General features: G+C 37.4%; 3 protein-coding genes across 6 annotated transcripts; 1 reads left to right on the top strand and 2 right to left on the bottom strand.

The window, feature by feature from the left end:
* Nucleotides 1–349: 349 nt before the first annotated feature.
* Nucleotides 350–4,015, bottom strand: LOC140818545 (phosphoribosylamine--glycine ligase-like). Its single transcript, XM_073178539.1, has 4 exons — nucleotides 3,526–4,015; nucleotides 2,360–2,733; nucleotides 1,565–2,095; nucleotides 350–1,038 (listed from the first exon to the last, which is right to left on the bottom strand). The coding sequence occupies exons 1-4, from the start codon at nucleotides 3,812–3,814 to the stop codon at nucleotides 622–624; spliced, it is 1,611 nt and encodes a 536-aa protein (XP_073034640.1). The 5' UTR covers nucleotides 3,815–4,015; the 3' UTR covers nucleotides 350–621.
* Nucleotides 4,016–4,531: 516 nt separating this feature from the next.
* LOC140817801 (uncharacterized) lies at nucleotides 4,532–9,877 on the top strand. The gene is made up of 5 exons (XM_073177590.1): nucleotides 4,532–5,513; nucleotides 7,114–7,252; nucleotides 7,318–8,301; nucleotides 8,752–9,192; nucleotides 9,607–9,877. Exons 1-4 carry the CDS (start codon nucleotides 4,627–4,629, stop codon nucleotides 9,145–9,147), a joined length of 2,406 nt encoding a protein of 801 aa, XP_073033691.1. The 5' UTR covers nucleotides 4,532–4,626; the 3' UTR covers nucleotides 9,148–9,192; nucleotides 9,607–9,877.
* Nucleotides 9,878–10,469: 592 nt separating this feature from the next.
* Nucleotides 10,470–17,010, bottom strand: LOC140818047 (potassium transporter 7-like). 4 transcript variants are annotated; one of them, XM_073177859.1, is made up of 10 exons: nucleotides 16,541–17,010; nucleotides 15,657–15,885; nucleotides 15,314–15,562; nucleotides 15,121–15,171; nucleotides 14,445–14,705; nucleotides 13,713–13,765; nucleotides 13,479–13,593; nucleotides 13,014–13,268; nucleotides 11,718–12,240; nucleotides 10,470–11,187 (listed from the first exon to the last, which is right to left on the bottom strand). In XM_073177859.1, the coding sequence occupies exons 1-10, from the start codon at nucleotides 16,799–16,801 to the stop codon at nucleotides 10,650–10,652; spliced, it is 2,535 nt and encodes an 844-aa protein (XP_073033960.1). In that variant the 5' UTR covers nucleotides 16,802–17,010; the 3' UTR covers nucleotides 10,470–10,649. The 4 variants fall into 4 exon arrangements, with proteins under 4 accessions (XP_073033960.1, XP_073033959.1, XP_073033961.1 ...); XM_073177858.1 differs by having other exon boundaries at nucleotides 15,657–15,891; nucleotides 16,541–17,009; XM_073177860.1 differs by having other exon boundaries at nucleotides 15,657–15,949; nucleotides 16,541–16,775.
* Nucleotides 17,011–17,333: the final 323 nt, after the last annotated feature.

Raw genomic sequence — 17,333 nt, 5'->3', positions numbered from 1 at the left:
CTCACAGAATAAGTAAAAGATAATCATAGTGGTATCGATGAATTCAAATATTATTACACTTGACACTGAGTTACTACGGACCCACAAATTATAAAGAATCATGGCAAATGTTATGATACGAACTGTTTTCTTTTTCTTTTCTTTTCTGTTCTTTTTTTTTGTGACGGGAGTCCTGCAGCTGCGGGCTGTATACTGGTCAAATATGCATATTTGTAGACAGAATTCAGCAGTAGGATAATTTACAACGCATAACACACAGGAAACGCATGCCTCTCGGTCCCTTGTCTACATATAACATGAGGTAAGTCATATTTAGACAAGAACCGACAACGCGTCATAGTCTACAACATTTCTTTCACGCTGAAGGATTATTCCAATCTTATGTTACAAACAAAAAGTAACCAAACAAAAGAAATCGTTCGAACGTCTGTGTAGCTACCAAATGTCAAGCAATAAAATTTAGCATCACTTGAAGCAGATCCTTCATGTCTTTAAATCTGAACGACCGTGGATCTTCAATGGAGAACTCACCTCATCAATATTCAATACCTTCTGATTTTGAGGAAAAAAATTGTTGGCCAATCTCTCAAAAAATTTTGTGTCGTGACAGTAAAGTAGTTTTCAAGTTTCTGTCACATATTGCTTTCTAGGCAGAGCTCGCCATCCAATATCTCGCCTGTAGAACCCTTCTGGCCAGTTAATTTGCTCGACGGCTTGGTACGCTAAATCCCGTGCCTCGTGGAGATCGATCCCTTTAGCAGTGACACCAAGAACACGTCCACCGGTGGAAATGAAGTTGCCATTGGAGTCGAAAGCAGTACCAGCATGGAAAACTTTGACAGCTGAGGCTACTTGTTCTGCTTCTTCGAGGTTTCGGATTACTGTCCCCTTTTTGTAGCTTCCAGGATACCCTTCACTTGCCATGACAACAACCATGGCTGAGCCAGGGGACCATTCCAGGGATAAGCCACTTAGCTTTCCACTGCAAGCTGCAAGTAGAACTTGTATCAGATCAGACTCTAAACGAACCATCAGTACCTGCAAATCGTGAAAGGGCCAGAAGTGAGATATCTTGGTAAATTTGATGAAAGTGTGAATAATTAGGAGAAAAAAGGACTTGATAGCATAGGCAATTAGGAAACTGTATAAAAAGAAAAGCTTTCTAATGGTTCCATCAACAATCAAATTTTTAAATCACGCAACAACGAAATGAAATGATTTCACAAAATATAGAATCCTCGAATACAAAATACAACGTAAGGAATAAAAACTATAGAGTGAGAAATCATAATGTAAATGACAAGCTCAAACCAATACCAACTCAGGAAACCAGAGCAAGGAAATCAAATTCCTTAACAAGCCACACAAGCAGTCATCTCTCCCTAAACCAACGTAAGATGCCACATGGCCGGCTATTTATTCATACACTCTTTTTTCAAGATCTCAAACAATTTCCAGTGATTATTGGGCGGACAAAAAGCAGAAGTCATTTCACATATAATTTCCATAGAGTTGGAGAAACTTAAATTAGAGGACATCCAAAAAGAAACCAACCAGGACTAACCTGACACTCTGGATCTCCAAACCGAACATTATATTCGATCAGCTTCGGTAATCCAGACTTCTTCTCGATCATAAGTCCGGCATATAGAACACCCACAAATTTGCAGCCTTCTGCAGCCATTCCCTTCACCGTAGGAAGAATTATAGATTTCATAACAACAGATTCGAGTTCTTTTGTTAATACAGGGGCTGGAGAGTATGCACCCATACCACCAGTATTAGGCCCGGTGTCCCCATCACCAACTCGTTTATGATCCTGAGCAGATTCTAAAGGTATGGCATTTTCTCCATCTACTATAGCAAAGAACGATGCTTCTTCTCCTTCCAGATACTCTTCAATAATGACACGATAACCAGCAGATCCAAAAACGTTTTTCACAAGCATCAAGTCGACAGCTTCAAATGCTTCCTGTAATGTCATCGCAATGATAACTCCTTTTCCTGCCGCTAAGCCATCTGCTTTTACAACAATGGGGGCACCTTCATTTTTTATATATTCTTTTGCAGCCGACGGATCTGTAAAAGTTTGATACTGCAAAATCAGAGCAGATAGGGTAAGAGCACAATAGGTAGCAAAAAATTAAGTATAGTTATTAAAGGCACACATTTGGCCTTTAGCCTAGGCTCAATGCCCAAGTCAGGGGTATGACTTATCAAAGCTTTGCAAACTGAGTAATTATATTTCACAATTTAGATGTATGAGAAAATATATCATATAAATTAAGTTAAAATTTATAAGCCATAAACACTGTTTGATGCAAAAGATAAGACTCCACATCCTTATGGATTTTAATACCTTGGCGGTTGGAATTGCATATTTGTCACATAAACGTTTCATGAAGTCTTTCGACCCTTCCAAGGCAGCAGCCTCGGAAGAGGGGCCGAAGGTAGGAATACCAGCTTTAACAAGATCATTAGCAAGACCAGAAACAAGAGGCGCCTCTGGTCCCACCACAACCAATCCAACTCCCCATTCACGGCAAAAGGCAATCACTGATGAGCTGGAAGAGATATCAAGGTCATCTATACAAGTTGCATCACCCGAATTAGATATTCCGGCATTCCCAGGTGCGCAAAACACAGCATCACAGGACGGAGAACGTTTCAGGGCATAACAAAGTGAGTGCTCCCTGCCACCTCCTCCGATGACCAACACCACCACTCTTTCCTCTGAATGCCAATGGCAAATAGCATGCGTTAACAAAGACATACGTATACAAAATCAGTACTCTTGTTTATCAATTAAAATTATACCAACAAAAATGGTCAAATCGCCCAACGTCCATGTAGCACGCTAAGTGCAGTTTGTTTCTCACGGCAGATAAAATCAAAACTGTAAATATTTTTTTATAATTCCAACGATGTCATTGGTGTTCATCAGCATAAACGAATCGATTTAGAGATCAATATATTATTTCTTAGATAGAAACTCCCATGAAAGTTCAGTGTGAATCTTTGGGCACTAGGTATGCAATTTATGAACAATATCTAATAATTGGTCTTATTTATCTTCATAGAGAAATCAAAGAGGTCTCATGCCTCTTCATATCTTACTTAAACTGAGCAACACCATGAGACCAATTGAAATTTGATTCCCTTCAACTTGCTTGTGGTTCCGGATTTTCAAAATATGTGTGGCAGCAAACACTACGAAAACAAAAATACGTGTTGCATATATGTTACAATGAATTAAAATTTGTACTCGTTTATCAAAACGAGTTTACACAATTGATGAGATGATCTTGTTTTTGGGAGGGTTATACTTAATTTCTCGGAAAAACAAACAAATCTGCATAACATGAAAAAATATTTTATTTCTCATATTTTCGATCCATCTTTTAACCAATAACATAAAATTCCTCACATCAATACAAAAATTCCTCAACAGCATTATTAGAGAACCATGTAAATACACGCACGGGAAATAAAATACAAAACTAAAAGCAATGATCATTATTGTACCAGAAGGAGAGAAGACCCCATTATTGGAAGCAAGACTAACAAATGCAGGCGTAGCTGATGGACGATAACCGCCGTCTCCAGCGTTAAAGCCGCCACGGCCATAACTCCTCTGAACTTTAACAGAATTACCAAAATCATGCTTCACAAAACTCCCACCAGTTGGCCGGACATTAGAACAAAAAGGGCTGATAAACTTTGGCGTCAGATTAAATAGATGACTGTGGAAGTCCAAGTATGGAAGACTGCCGTATCTAGCCACCGACGAGCTGAGTGAAACTTTGAAAGCCATGGTTTTTTTCTTATGGCGATAATTTGTCTCAAGAAATCAAGAAGGAAAAAAAAAGCTTCTTGTTACAATATTACCCCAGTTGGGATTTCAAAGAATTTGGAGAAATTTCAGACAAACGAGGGGCAGAACATATAAACAAACCAAGAAAAACAAAAGACTGACGCTGAGTAGGTGTTTTTCAAGGCAAAACCTTGGGCTTTGATTGTTTAAGATTCAAGACTACAAATTGCATTTGTTAATTTTGATGAACAAAATAATATTACTCTTGCTTTTTTGTCTTTAAAAAAAGTGTACAATTTTCTTATATACAATCAAAGTCGAAATAAATTGTATTTGTTATTTTTGAAGAACAAAATAATATTATCCTTGTTTTTTGTCTTTAAAAAGAATAATATATAATTTTCTTATATACAATCAGAATGACAAAAGTTTTCATAAAAACAAAAAACTAATAATTGTTGTTTTATCTTAAAAATCCTTTCTAATATTTTTCATTCAAGTAATCCAAAATATCAAATTCCTTCCTCTCTTTTTCCCTTAACTAATAACCTTTTATCAACTTGATTTAAAACAATTAATTTTATCACAAATTTATTAGTTATATATGGTATATTTTTGGGGAAAATGGAAAATAATAATGTTTTATGAAATTATTTTATATAATTAATTATTATCAAATATCCAATATGAATCATTAATCATGATCATACTTTAAATACGGTGTCGTTTGAGGAATCCAGTGATCCTACGAAGTGGTTCCTCCATTTTCCTTTATTACTGTGAATGGTTTTCACTGTAACGCCGGCCGATAAATGGCTACTGTTGCCTCCACCGAACCACCGCCACCTCCACGGTACTCATCCTCCGGCGGAGATGCTTGTGTAAAGGTGGAAGCTTTGAAGTGCATAGACGTCTCAAGGCTCTCCCAATTGGAACTGCAAGCTCTCTCTCTTTGCTCCGCTTCCTTCTTCGACCTAAGCAGTACGGACGATGTTGTTTGTCCCCAACTCGATCGCTCGGTCTTCAACGAGTCCGCGGGCAGCCGCCGACAGACCTACTCGCGCCTCCTGCACCGTTCTCACTTCCGACTCCCCGGCCCACACCCATCCCTTAAACCACCCCGCGATCCCCACCCCTCCTCCGACCCCGTGAACCACTCCATCACCCACTATCTGAAGCACTTTGTGAATGGCAACCACAATCCTCCCCCACCTGCTCCGCCTCCGGCTCCTCCTCCGCAGGCGGAGGCGATGCTGTCGGTGACGCAGGACTCCAAGCAATCACGTTTTCAAGGATCACAAGAAAATCTGAAGATCAAACTCCATGCAGCGGAGAAGAAGCGAAAAAGGGCGATAAAAAACATGAATTTGAACAGAAAAGGTTTCTTGGAGAGTGGCATTGGTGGTGAGCTGCAAAAAGTGAATAGTAAGGGCGAGCTGGTGAATTTGGACGAACTGGAGAAGAATGGTGATGAATTGTTCGCCCAAGAATTGAGGAGCAGGACTGCGGGATTGGTAACCGAGGAGGATGTTTTAGGGTTCTTGTGGAGTTTGGAGGGGCAATGGTGTAGCACTAGAAAGAAGAGGAAGTATGTTGATGCAGGTATGTTTGGAGATGCATTGCCTATTGACTGGAAGCTCTTGCTTGGAATCAGGAGGCGAGATTTCCGCCCCTCCATCTATTGCCGAAGATGCATAAGGTTGCAGAATTTCGCGTTTTTTTCCCAATATTTTTCGTAACGTTAGAAAATCTATGTTTACTTTCATGATTATATCTATCCCATTCTCTGCGCTATTATGTTTGTCCCTGTAGTATTCACGAGCCTACTACCACTGACTAAGTGATCAATGTATTTATCTAAAATGATATATATGAGTTGACAAATATGAAAGATCAAATCCGGAGCAATTGATGAATAAGAAAGGAACTTTTGTTTATCATCATTCAGGCGGATGTTGGATAAAAAAGAATGTGATGCTGGGATTTCTAAACCAAAAGGACGTTTTGCTAATGAACAAATTTTCGTTGAACAAGGAAAATGGATTTGTGCATTGCCCCGGACATGATATATTTAGGCTGTGAAGAGATTAACAGTCTCTTCTAAGGGTAGTAAGCACAAAAGCTCCACTGTTTGCACTTAAGGCTCTGTAACCAATGAATGGATCAATGTGTAGCACGTATGTTTGATGCTGGAATTGGGAGTTAATGGATTTAACGCACATCGAAGTTTACTGTGCAGTGCATATATATCGAGAGATGAACATTTTTGGTTTGTGCGGCAGTATAGAAAATACACATTTGAAGCATTGTTGTTCATTTTGTGTAACTTAGCAAGTTTCTTCGTTTTCTTGATTTTTTTCGGGTGAATATGTGACAATGTTAATTTGTAATGCCTTTCGGTGTTAACAGTAGTTCTGCCGATTCCTGGTGGGTTTGTTTTTATTTCCCACCTTACTCGTGAATATATAATGCGAAGAGCTTCTCTTTCTCAGTATAAAATCTACCAATTTTACATATGTGGAACAATTGAGATAGCTTTCAATACAACATAGGGCTCGGCCCTTACCTTCTGACTGTCCTAATGAGTTAATTGCCTTCTTAAACATCCAGTATATTTGGAAGTTCTTGAATTGCATTTGATGTATGCTCTAAGAGCAAATAAATGACCTCGATGTTGCAATAGTTTTATTTTTATTTTCTGACCTATAGGAATTTTCATTGGTGGAATCTGATTAATAGCCGGCGCCGCTTTTGAGAAGAGAAATAATGCATGTCTAGCTAGTCATTTTGTATCATTCCCCAATGTTTCTAAAATTTATATTAGGAGTGTTAAGCCTTCTGGTTGTGCCATGGTCAAGAGTTTATATTCTTCAGGTATCCTACATTTGTATCTGTTAGGTTTTTTCCCCTCTTGACAAATATCTAACTCTGGTTGCAATGCCAGATAAATAACCTGACATTGTTTACTATTTCAGCTGAGCTCTAGGAACGTTTCTTTCAATTTGTTGCCAATGCTGCTACTGGGATTTGTGAAAGTAGTTTGTTTCTGGATATCAATGCACAATGGTTAGGAAATGTGAATTAGTGATTGATTGTTCAGATTTGTTACTGCTGTGATTATGCTAAAGCTGAATACACTTCTTGAAATCCAGTTACCTTGTTGCCTGGCAAACAGTTCCTTTTTTCACCCCTTGTATTCATATTTTCCTTTTTTTCTTTGATTCCTTGTTTTCTTAAATTATTACTAGTTTTAACCCGTTTATCTGCTCTCTCCCCCCCAAAAAAAAAAAAAACCACAGCCCTACTGGACAACAATTTTTTTCATGCCAGGAGGCTGCATCCTTTCTGAAATCCTATTTTGGGAGTAGTGATGCAGATCGTCCAAGGGATCAGAAGACTTTTAGCATTCAGCAGGCATCTGTCAAGTCAACTGCAAAGGTAAGCACTTGGTGTTTATCATCTTCTTATTAATTTGTGAATGAAACTAATTTGGTATGCAACAGAATGTACATTCTGCTGTCAAAAAGGGTGCTACATGGCATGACGTGCCACCGCATTCTACTTTGGATAGAGCCTCATCTGGTGCACACGAGAATAATGAATTCTCAAAGAGCATAGAAAACCTTCCTGAAGTTCAAGTTCAGGACATAATTGAATGTGCCAAATGCAAGTTGACTTTTGATGAGAAGAATGTGTACTTGCAGCATCTGTTTGCATTCCACCAAAAGACAACGAAAAGGTGCAGAATTGGGACTCCTGTTGGGGAAGGAGTGATCATCAAAGATGGAAAATATGAATGTCAGTTCTGTCACAAGGTTTTTGAAGAAAGACGAAGTTATAATGGCCATGTTGGCGTCCATGTGAGGAGTTCTGGGAAAAATTCCAGTGAAATGACTTCTCCTCCAAGCATCCAGAAGAATGAAAAATCTTCATCGCAGGAGGCATTGCTTCCAAGGACATCAAAAATGGATGCTTTAATTGAAATAGCCCAAAGTTCAATATATGAAACCCCAAAAGTTGAAACTTGTGAACAAACCACAAAAGATCTTCCTCCTGTCGCATTTAACTTGGAAGAAACTCCAGTTGCCTGTGGTAGTCACGAATTAAATTTGTTTTCGGCTCCTGTAGCACAGGAAGAAAATAAGGTTGACAGATCTGCTTATATAGACTTGAATGCACATGGTAGCATATCCCTGATGGATACCGATAGTATGGTGATTCATGATTACACTTCAAATATGGACATTAAAATTGATGACAAGTGCGTAAATGACTCGGAATATATTGGGTTACATGACATTGATAAGTATGGAAACAGAAATTTGGAGATGAATTTTGGTAATGAATGTTCGAATCCAAGTAATGATCATCTAGAAGATGCTCATGGATTAACTGTTGGAGAAATTGGTTTTCCAAGTGCAGTTGCTTCTGTGCCCTTGACTCAATCATTTCAGTTCTTCCCCTCCTTGGACTCTATGTCAAATAAGGTGAATAATTAGCTTATAATTTTTCTTTTGTTTTCATTGGGTGGGGTTGATAATTTCATAGGTACCTGGAGTCAGTTGTCGCATACATAAAATTGATATTAAGTCTGGTAGACTGATCTTGATCTTGTTTGTATGATTAAATTTTTTTGACAAACTTTATTTTCGCTGCTCCAAGAATACAGGTGCTGAAAATTTCTTTCCTATTTGGAAACTGGTATCTTATTTTATTATTTTATTTGTCTTGTCAATTATAAAAAATGCATCCTATTTGTTGTGACTCTCTAAATGCCAATGAGCTCAACTCTGTACATGCACTCAAAATATCATTTCCGGGATTAAGCAAAATCATCCATTTTCTTGTCTTATTATACTAGTGTAGTAGCGCTTTTTTCCTGCTTAATTGATCTGGCATTTTGCTAATAAATTCTATTTAAAATGCAATAACTGCAGGTAGAACATGAATTTTCTTTGGCTGGTCATAAGCTTGGGAATGCTACAGAATTTGAGGAGCTGAGGTTTGATGACCTGGAACCCTTCAAGTATGGTTTTATGAATGGAGAAGAGTTGCGATCTTTGTCCGGAAGCTCCATGAACTTGGGAAATATGGCTGGGATTGTTGATGGGTTTAATTCCTCAGTTACGTTTGGTTCAGAGGATGTTACGTTTAATGCACTAGATGTAAATCAGCTGACAACTGTGTGTGTATGGTGCAGAGCCGAGTTCAAACTTGACAGTGTTGAATCAGAAGCTCCATCAGAATCCATTGGCTATATGTGTCCAACTTGCAAGGATAAAATCTCTGGGCACTTAGATGGTGGTCTCTCCATGAATCCTCATGGTTTCTGATTCTGGTATTACTGACTTATCAGCTTCTGCTCTCGAAGTCAAAAGGTAATTGTTCCCATTTGGTGTGAAAGGTAAAAGATTACATAGAAATAGACTACATGGGTTGTTGAGTGAAGTTGCTAATGTTGCAAGATGGGTTGTCCTTGCTTAAAATTTTGATGGAATTCTGTGAGAGGTTGGAACTGATGGCATGACCATTTTTTTTTTTCAGATTTAATTGTCTGTGTCTTTTCATATTCTTATAAGTTGGTTCACTTTCATGTAGTGCATCTTATGTTTTTCCGTTCTTCATAAAACGATGAAGATTTCTCACGTCCCAAACGATCACAATTTGTAATTTCTTCTTAAATCCATTATAAGACTTTCCATGTGCTTTTTCTGATACCCTTCCAAGAAATCCGTCTGTTATCACTTTTCAAGGCCATATCAATGATTTGCAATTGTTGTTCTTTATTGCAGTGCCACATATTCTGGGGAACGATTTCCAGTCTTGTAGGAGAACTGCAGTTAATCTTGTGTCGAAAAGAGGCCCTTCTCAGTTTTTTTATGTGTGGCTTGCTAAGTTGTGCGGATCATCCCGTGTATTGCATTAGGAGTTAATGTATCTGTCATAGACTCATATTTTTAAACACACAGTCTCTCACACTCGTCCAATGCCTTTTCTATAAGCTCCATATTTGTAGACAGACTGTTGTTGGGTTATGAAGAAGAAAACTTGCGTATCATTTTATATCATATATTTGCATGTGCATTTTAATTTTTGGTGCTTGCTGCATGTTCTCGTGCTCTTAATTTGTAGAAATATGGCGCAAAATCGAGATTTTATTGTTTTATCTACAGCTATGGCAGATTGTCATGTTACAAGTTAAATCTTTTATTCTATATAATGCTTTGATCGTTTAGCATGTAGAGACAATTATTGCTAGGAGGGTGGTTTTTTTCTCAGTACAATGATTTGAGAAATGTCCTAGGGTGGTGCCTTGATTAGATGATTCCTAGTTCTAGTCCAAATTGTTTGGTGAAAAATGGTTTTTAGAGGGGTCCCTGGATCTCTTACGAATTTTTTTTCTCTTAAGATAAAAATATGTGGTATTTTGAGAACACCAACGAAATAAACATCCTCTTTCCCCGAAATCTTTTCCTTCAATAAGAGTTTTAAATTATCACATTATTTTCCAAGCTTATTGGATTCTGGTTGAAACTATTTTATCCGTCACTATCTCTTAGCTCTCCCATTTAGGTTAAGAATTCATTCCATGATATGAAGGCCAATTTTTTTCAACCCGAACGCCTAAGCTCAAATTTTAAAGTCAATTCGAAAATAAATAATAATATTTTTTTAGATTGATAAAATAATAATAAATTTGATTACGAAAACAACTCTGAGTCGACTGTGTTTCGAATTCCACATTCCTCACAGATGGAAAAGGTCACCGAGCCTTTCTTCACAAGTTAGCAACTTTAACTTATTCATAAAGTGCAGGTTCGATTATAGTTTTACTTCATACCATATACGTCATGCCTACTTGTATCAGATGTGAGTGAGGAACACTCAAATTCGCTGTTTCCCTCCGAGAGTTCTTTCTTAAGAAAGCATAGAAATAGTTGATGATAAGCTTTTTGATAAACCAGGAATCTTTCCTTGCCCTGATATTTCCATGACCAAGAAGATACACGAACCCGCTTTCCTTGGCTTTGCGTATGAAAGAAAGCTCTTTCTCAAGACTTTGCTCTGGGTCTATAGCCATTTCATCGGTAGACGGCTCTTGCTTAGACTCTTCTGGTATGCTTGATTCGGAGATGACCTTGTTGGCATCCTTGAATTCCGCCAATAATGGGGCACCAAGTGAATAAACACTACCGTTGGGGGCTATTAAAATTCTTGAGAAAGAACGCTCTTCCTCAGAATCTGAGTCGTCGTCACCGTCACTCTCCAATGACCTTTCTTGAGCTTCCCGACGAATGAACTTCTCGAGACTCTCGATCAGCAACTGCTCAAAGGTCTGGTGGTTTTCTTTGCGAACATCCTTGTAACCATATCTGTCAAAATATGAAATCCACCCATCACATCTACAGGCTGGCCAGCTTCTGCTATGTTAACATCTTTAAACGACGTAGAATACATTCCTCTTTTTAGATGCTTGTGTCCTATGAATAATGTGACGGGATGTACATATATGATGGTGTATCGTCATATAACATTTTTGTATTGCAGCACCCAATAGTTTATGGTAATCACCTAGAAGTTACACAAGAAGACCCCACGTGAAAAGCATACAGAAGGGTTACAACTTAGAGAAGACACAAGTACCTCTGTCAAGCCAAAAATAGAATATCATAAACTATGGAAATGTGAAATCCTGACTGAAAGAAATAAAAAGATGCTCTTCCTACGTCTTAGTACAATCAAACTGTCAAAGATATTTAAATATATGCAGAATCAACCATTGCAATGGCCTATCTCACTTGTCATATAGATTATATATATGGATACAAATATCTTTACCTACTCCAGTCAAGATGAGATTTAGGATATGCAACATATGGTACAACTGCAGGAGAAATGGTACCTGGCAATGCAACGAAACATGTGATAGCTTTTAAGGCAGACTCGCCTAAACAGAAACCTTTCATTCTGAGGTACAACAGACACAGGAACATACTTTATACAGACAAATATGATCATCGAATGCACAGCAGGAAGAGCGGTAAGGAAATGTCCAAATATAGCCGGTACACCCTTTGCTAGTTCATTATAAAGCAGCCCAATGCCAGGAGCTCTGACAGTTCCAAGGTTGGGACCTAGGTCCCGCAATAAATCCATCGACATCTTTTGCTTTACCTCGGTTTCATACTTAAGCTTACTCCCATAGTTCCAAATGTACATTATAAAAAATATTACAATGGCAAATACCAGAATGATCCAACTACCATCCCCCATACTCCATAAAACTGACGAAAAGAATGTTAACTCCAACCCCAAGAAAAGTATAGCAAAACTCATAGCAACAAAAATGTTAATCTGCCATATAAGAAGCATTACAAGAGTCACTAAGATTGTAGTCATCATCATGACTCCGAGTTCCGCAATGCCTGTCAAATAAGGAAATATAAGGTACCATAAAAATAGTTTATGCTAGTCCGAACAATGTGTGTGTGTGAGTGTTTTAAAGGAATATGAAGTCAGATAAAATAGAAAGGTTTAGAAAATTATTTATACCAGAGTAGTACAAAGTCAGATATAATATAAATGATTCACTATTTTGCTTTCACTGATCACCAACGGTAATGTGAAATTACACTAATTTAAAGTTCGTTACATGTTAGTTCTCCATTATCAGATGGAATTAACTACAATATGATATAAACAGCGCCACTGCTATCAAATAGATTGACAAGGCAGGAAGTTTTTGAAAATTCATTCATATACACAACAATTAGTACACTATTGATACTAGTGCTAGTTTGGTTTGCCGGGGAGTGTTCAAACATTAAATTATTTAAATATGATACATATGGATGACATGATTATATTTGAATGACGTAATGGTTTTAAATCATGCGTATAATTATTATACAGCATTTGAAAAAGAAGCTGTTACTTAATAAGGGCCCAGCTTAATTAAAAAAATATTTATGTTCTATAATTTTCTTGCATGTTAATCACAGCAGGAACAGTTAGGACCCAAGGCTCTACATACTGGCAGTTAACCAGCAAACCATGGGGAAATTTACAAAATAGACCGACCTGTGGATTGTAATCAACAATAGAGGAAGCATCGGCTACACATCAAGGCAAATGAACAGAACAGCAAAGAATATGGTAAAAAGAAACCTCGGCTGTATCGATAAGCTAAGAGACTAACCATATGCATTTCCAATCTCATAAATACTTGAGATATTGCATACTAAAATCAGGGTTAGAGCCAGCAGAAACCAATTCATGACCGGAATATAAATTTGGCCCATGAATTTCCTTGAGGTGTGGATGATTTTTAGACGAGGAAAACAACCAAGTGCTGTGGACTGTTTGATGCAAGAAAATGTAGCTGTAGTCATAGTCCTACTAGCAATCAATGCAGCTATGTTGGCTATGAAGAAGACAGGCCAGAAAGCTCCACCTGCAAATAATTTGAATTAAAGCACTTTATTATTGGAGGTTATTTATCAATACCCTTGTACTTCTTCCAAGAGCACATTGAAATACAGATATTAATATCAATAATCAAAAATCAATAAACGATCTAGCAGGAAAGAGAGCATTTATGATCATGGTAAGCAAATCTAAACAAGTGAATCACATTTGATTAAAAAAAAAGAATCATGCTTACTTGGAACAGAAGAGAAAAAGGCTTGCGTTGTATCAGCATGATTCTCCATCAGATAAGCAGCTTGACCCAGGTATCCCAGTAGAAGGCAAGGTAATACAAGAAATACAAAAGTAAGCTGCCACAAACATATTTACAAACTTGAATAAGAAAATATAATTTCCAAAGAAAAAAAGACATTAAATCTTCTACATTCACCCAGAGAATAAAGATACAAATCAAACTCCAGCAGTTTACCTGCACTGATCTTACAGAAAAATAGCAAAGATCTGCAAACATTGCCTCAGAACCTGAGTCATAAAACTGATAATCAGAAATTAATCACACGTGTTTTTGTAACAACAAGTATGTAAGCTGTAGAGAGCAGTAAAAAGTGATACATTACTGATTATTTTTTAGAAACCAAGTTATTTAAACATGTAAATACGGGCAACATTCTAAGACAGTTCTTCTAAGGAGAGCATAAGCTGAATATGATAGCTTAATAACTGAAAGTTGATATACAGCTCTTTCAGAACAAAGTAAAGGGTCAAAAAGAGAATTTGGCGCATATAAGCTGCTCTGAGGAGATTAATAATAATGTCACATAACTAAAGCACGTGTAAACTCTTTCTAAGTTACTTCAGACTTTCCTTTATCACTTTTATTTCATATTACTTCTTATATTTAAACCATCCACATTAGAAATCAGGGTCATTTCTGATGCTCACAACTGTGTGATGCTGATCACATGCGAGCAAACTGCTAAACTAATATAGAATATACTTCGCAAACTGCAATACAAGAAAAAATATATGGTCAAATATGTGATTGTGAGAACCTAAAATATTATATATATATATATATATAGAGAAAAGAATGGGCGAGACAAGACCATAGAATATGCCTTTTATTACAGAGTAAGCTGTATACGGGGGGACACTAGATAAAAGCGGAAAATAACAGTCGATTGATTCCGAGACAGCATACCTGTTGCACAAAGAAGACAGCCTCCTAGGGAATACCAAGCCTTGGTTGAGTTGCGCTTGAAGAAATAATAGATATGAATTGGATTAAATGCCTTCAGAACACTGGTATCATACTTGACAAGGTTGTATATGCCAATGCCTCCAAGAGAACAAAACCATATGAACAAGGCAGGACCAACTACAATCCCAATTTTACTAGTTCCATACCTCTGTACACTGAACAAAATTATAAGAAATGCGACCGAGATCATCACTACATGATCTGCAATTCAGAAATCAATTGTCAGCTAGACAACAAATTTGCATGCTTAATTTGCACTTAGAGATGAACAAATTGTTCGAATTATGGAATAACCGTTTAAAAAGACAACTGAAGTAATAGTCGATGCAATATAGAATCCATTAAGTATGAAGTATGTGGTGATGGCGGTTTGGTGAATGTGATGGTCAACACTGATAATTTTGTGATTGATAAGCTCAGCATGTTTAGCCAGTATTGATGATCTAAGTTCAACTACTTGCTTTTGGGAAAATGGCAGTTCTCGGTATTTTGAATCTCATATCATCTTAAGTTGACCAGGGAATTCAATCATGAAAAGACTACATTTCATGCAAATTTGCACATTAACATAATTTACAAATTTAGCTGAGTCCCAGTAGTTGAGTGGATCAATCACCTTGATTTACCCATGAGACTCCGATCTTTAAGCCGTCAACAGCAGAGATTACTGCACAAAAATTGTTGATAAATTTACCAAGTTCAATAAGCAAAAAAGTCTTTTTTGATTAAAAAAGAGATCCTTTCTTGTCCTACCAAAGAAATCCAGCAGGAATAATAAAATATATTGAAATGGATCTGCTAAAAAGCACCTGACATTGCAGGTGTAACAACACCATCAGCTATCACCATAGATGTACCAGCCAGGACCAACATCAAAAGAAGCCTTTTCAGTGTCAGAGAAGCTTCGAGTCTTTCCTTTATTTTTAGAGATCTCTCCAGTTCGGCTGATGGCACCTTAAGTCTAAAGCTTGATATACGAGCATCTGATGGAAGTTGGTTTGGCAAGAGACTAACTTTGGCATGTCTACAAATCAGGGAGTACAGAGCAAATGTACCACCTGCACCAATTGGGAAAATAACTTTGGTCATGCGTCCAGTTCATACGTAGATTATGTTTATATACATAAAGGCAAAAGCTCAGAAACTGTATACCTTCACCATCGTCATTCGCCCAAAGAACAATAAGGATGTACTTAATCAGCGGAAACAAAATTAAGATGTACAAAACTAGGGATGATGCACCAAGAACATCTTCATTCCCATTGACTGGAGCCTTGCTGAACATCACACTAAAGGTATACAATGGACTAATCCCCACATCACCAAAAACAACTCCAAGTGTCTGAAAGGCCAATATCACTCTCCTGCCCATGGTGAAATCCTGCGACTGAAATTTTGAAATGAAGTACAAGCACCCATAGACATCTTTATTGATACTAGCGGAGCTGCCATGGTTATTTTCCAGGAAACACTTCTTAATGCAAAAAATTCAAAAAAAAAATGCAAGGAGATAACAATTTTGCGGCCAATTAAGGTAGCATCATATCAGATATATGAAAAACATCAAACTCCACACAACAATTTATTCTGCTAAATATTGTAGAATGTCTAAGACCAATTCACTTTTCCATTCGTAATTTATTAGGCCATCTACTTCTTATTCACTGAGCTCGTCATGAAAAAATGGAGCAGAATATGAACTCATTGTGATAGACAGCACGGTCAGCTTTGAGCCACGACACAAATTTCCTTTATTCAGCTGCCGTAAATTTTCTATCATTTGATCTTTCTAACTTTGGATATACCTCATGTCAACATCCGCAATAACTAATCGCCTTTCACTTTTTTCCTTTGGACTATTTAAATGACATAAATTTATTAAATTCTAGCCAGGGTTTATTTCAAGTTTAATATTTTCCTTGGTCGTTTAATACCGACACAACAACAGAGACACAACGATAGACAAAAACCAGGAAACTGCTCCGCACATTTTGAGCTATAGCAGATGAAGACTCGTGAAAATTTTAGAGTAATACCTCAAATTCATTCCTATGAACGCCGGGAATTTCTAGTGCTTCCACATCGAACGAATCGATCCTAGGGCCCGTGCGAATCAACCTCTGATCCGCATTATCCTCGTCATCGGAAAACCGCTGTGGAGAACCCTCGCGGCCGTTGACGTAATCACCTTCGTGATCGCTATCCAACCCTTCCTCGACTTGATAGACCCATCTCGACTCCATCGAATCCATAGAAGCTAAACCCCCATTGTCCCTCTCCGATCCCTCCTCCGCCATCCGTCTATCAAGTTATTGATTATCTACTAGCGCATATGTATGTACATTTTTCAAAATCTGCTCCTCGAAATTGATCAGCGCGAGATTTTTGCAGTATTTAATCGCCAACTTTCTCGAATGATAACTCCTATACGTGGAATGAATTAACCCGGGGGGAGTGAATGATACGCCATGGGGTTCGTTCTAAAACAAGCTCTTCAAATTTTACCATTGTTTTTTCCTTTTTAAATTTTTTTTTTTTTTACTATTATATCAAACAAAAAACCTCCTGCTAAATTCATTGAACTTTCATTTTTATGATATTGTTTTCGTACAAAAACTTATGTGAGATGATCTCACAGAGTATTTTATGAGACGGATCTTTATTTAGATAATCCATAAAAAATTATTTTTTTTTATGCTTAGGCAACGTTTGGTTGGGCGGATTAGGTGTGATAGATTATTTTATCACACCTAATCCTGCGTTTGGTACGATTCTTAGTAAACCAGCTCAATCCTTCCTATGAGTGATTAGGTAATATTACGTGTGATA

The sequence above is a fragment of the Primulina eburnea genome, chromosome 17, assembly GCF_022965805.1.
Source record: "Primulina eburnea isolate SZY01 chromosome 17, ASM2296580v1, whole genome shotgun sequence".
Taxonomy (NCBI): domain Eukaryota; kingdom Viridiplantae; phylum Streptophyta; class Magnoliopsida; order Lamiales; family Gesneriaceae; genus Primulina; species Primulina eburnea.
Note: the sequence above shows the minus strand (reverse complement) of the source record. Positions and strands in the feature narration are given on the sequence as shown.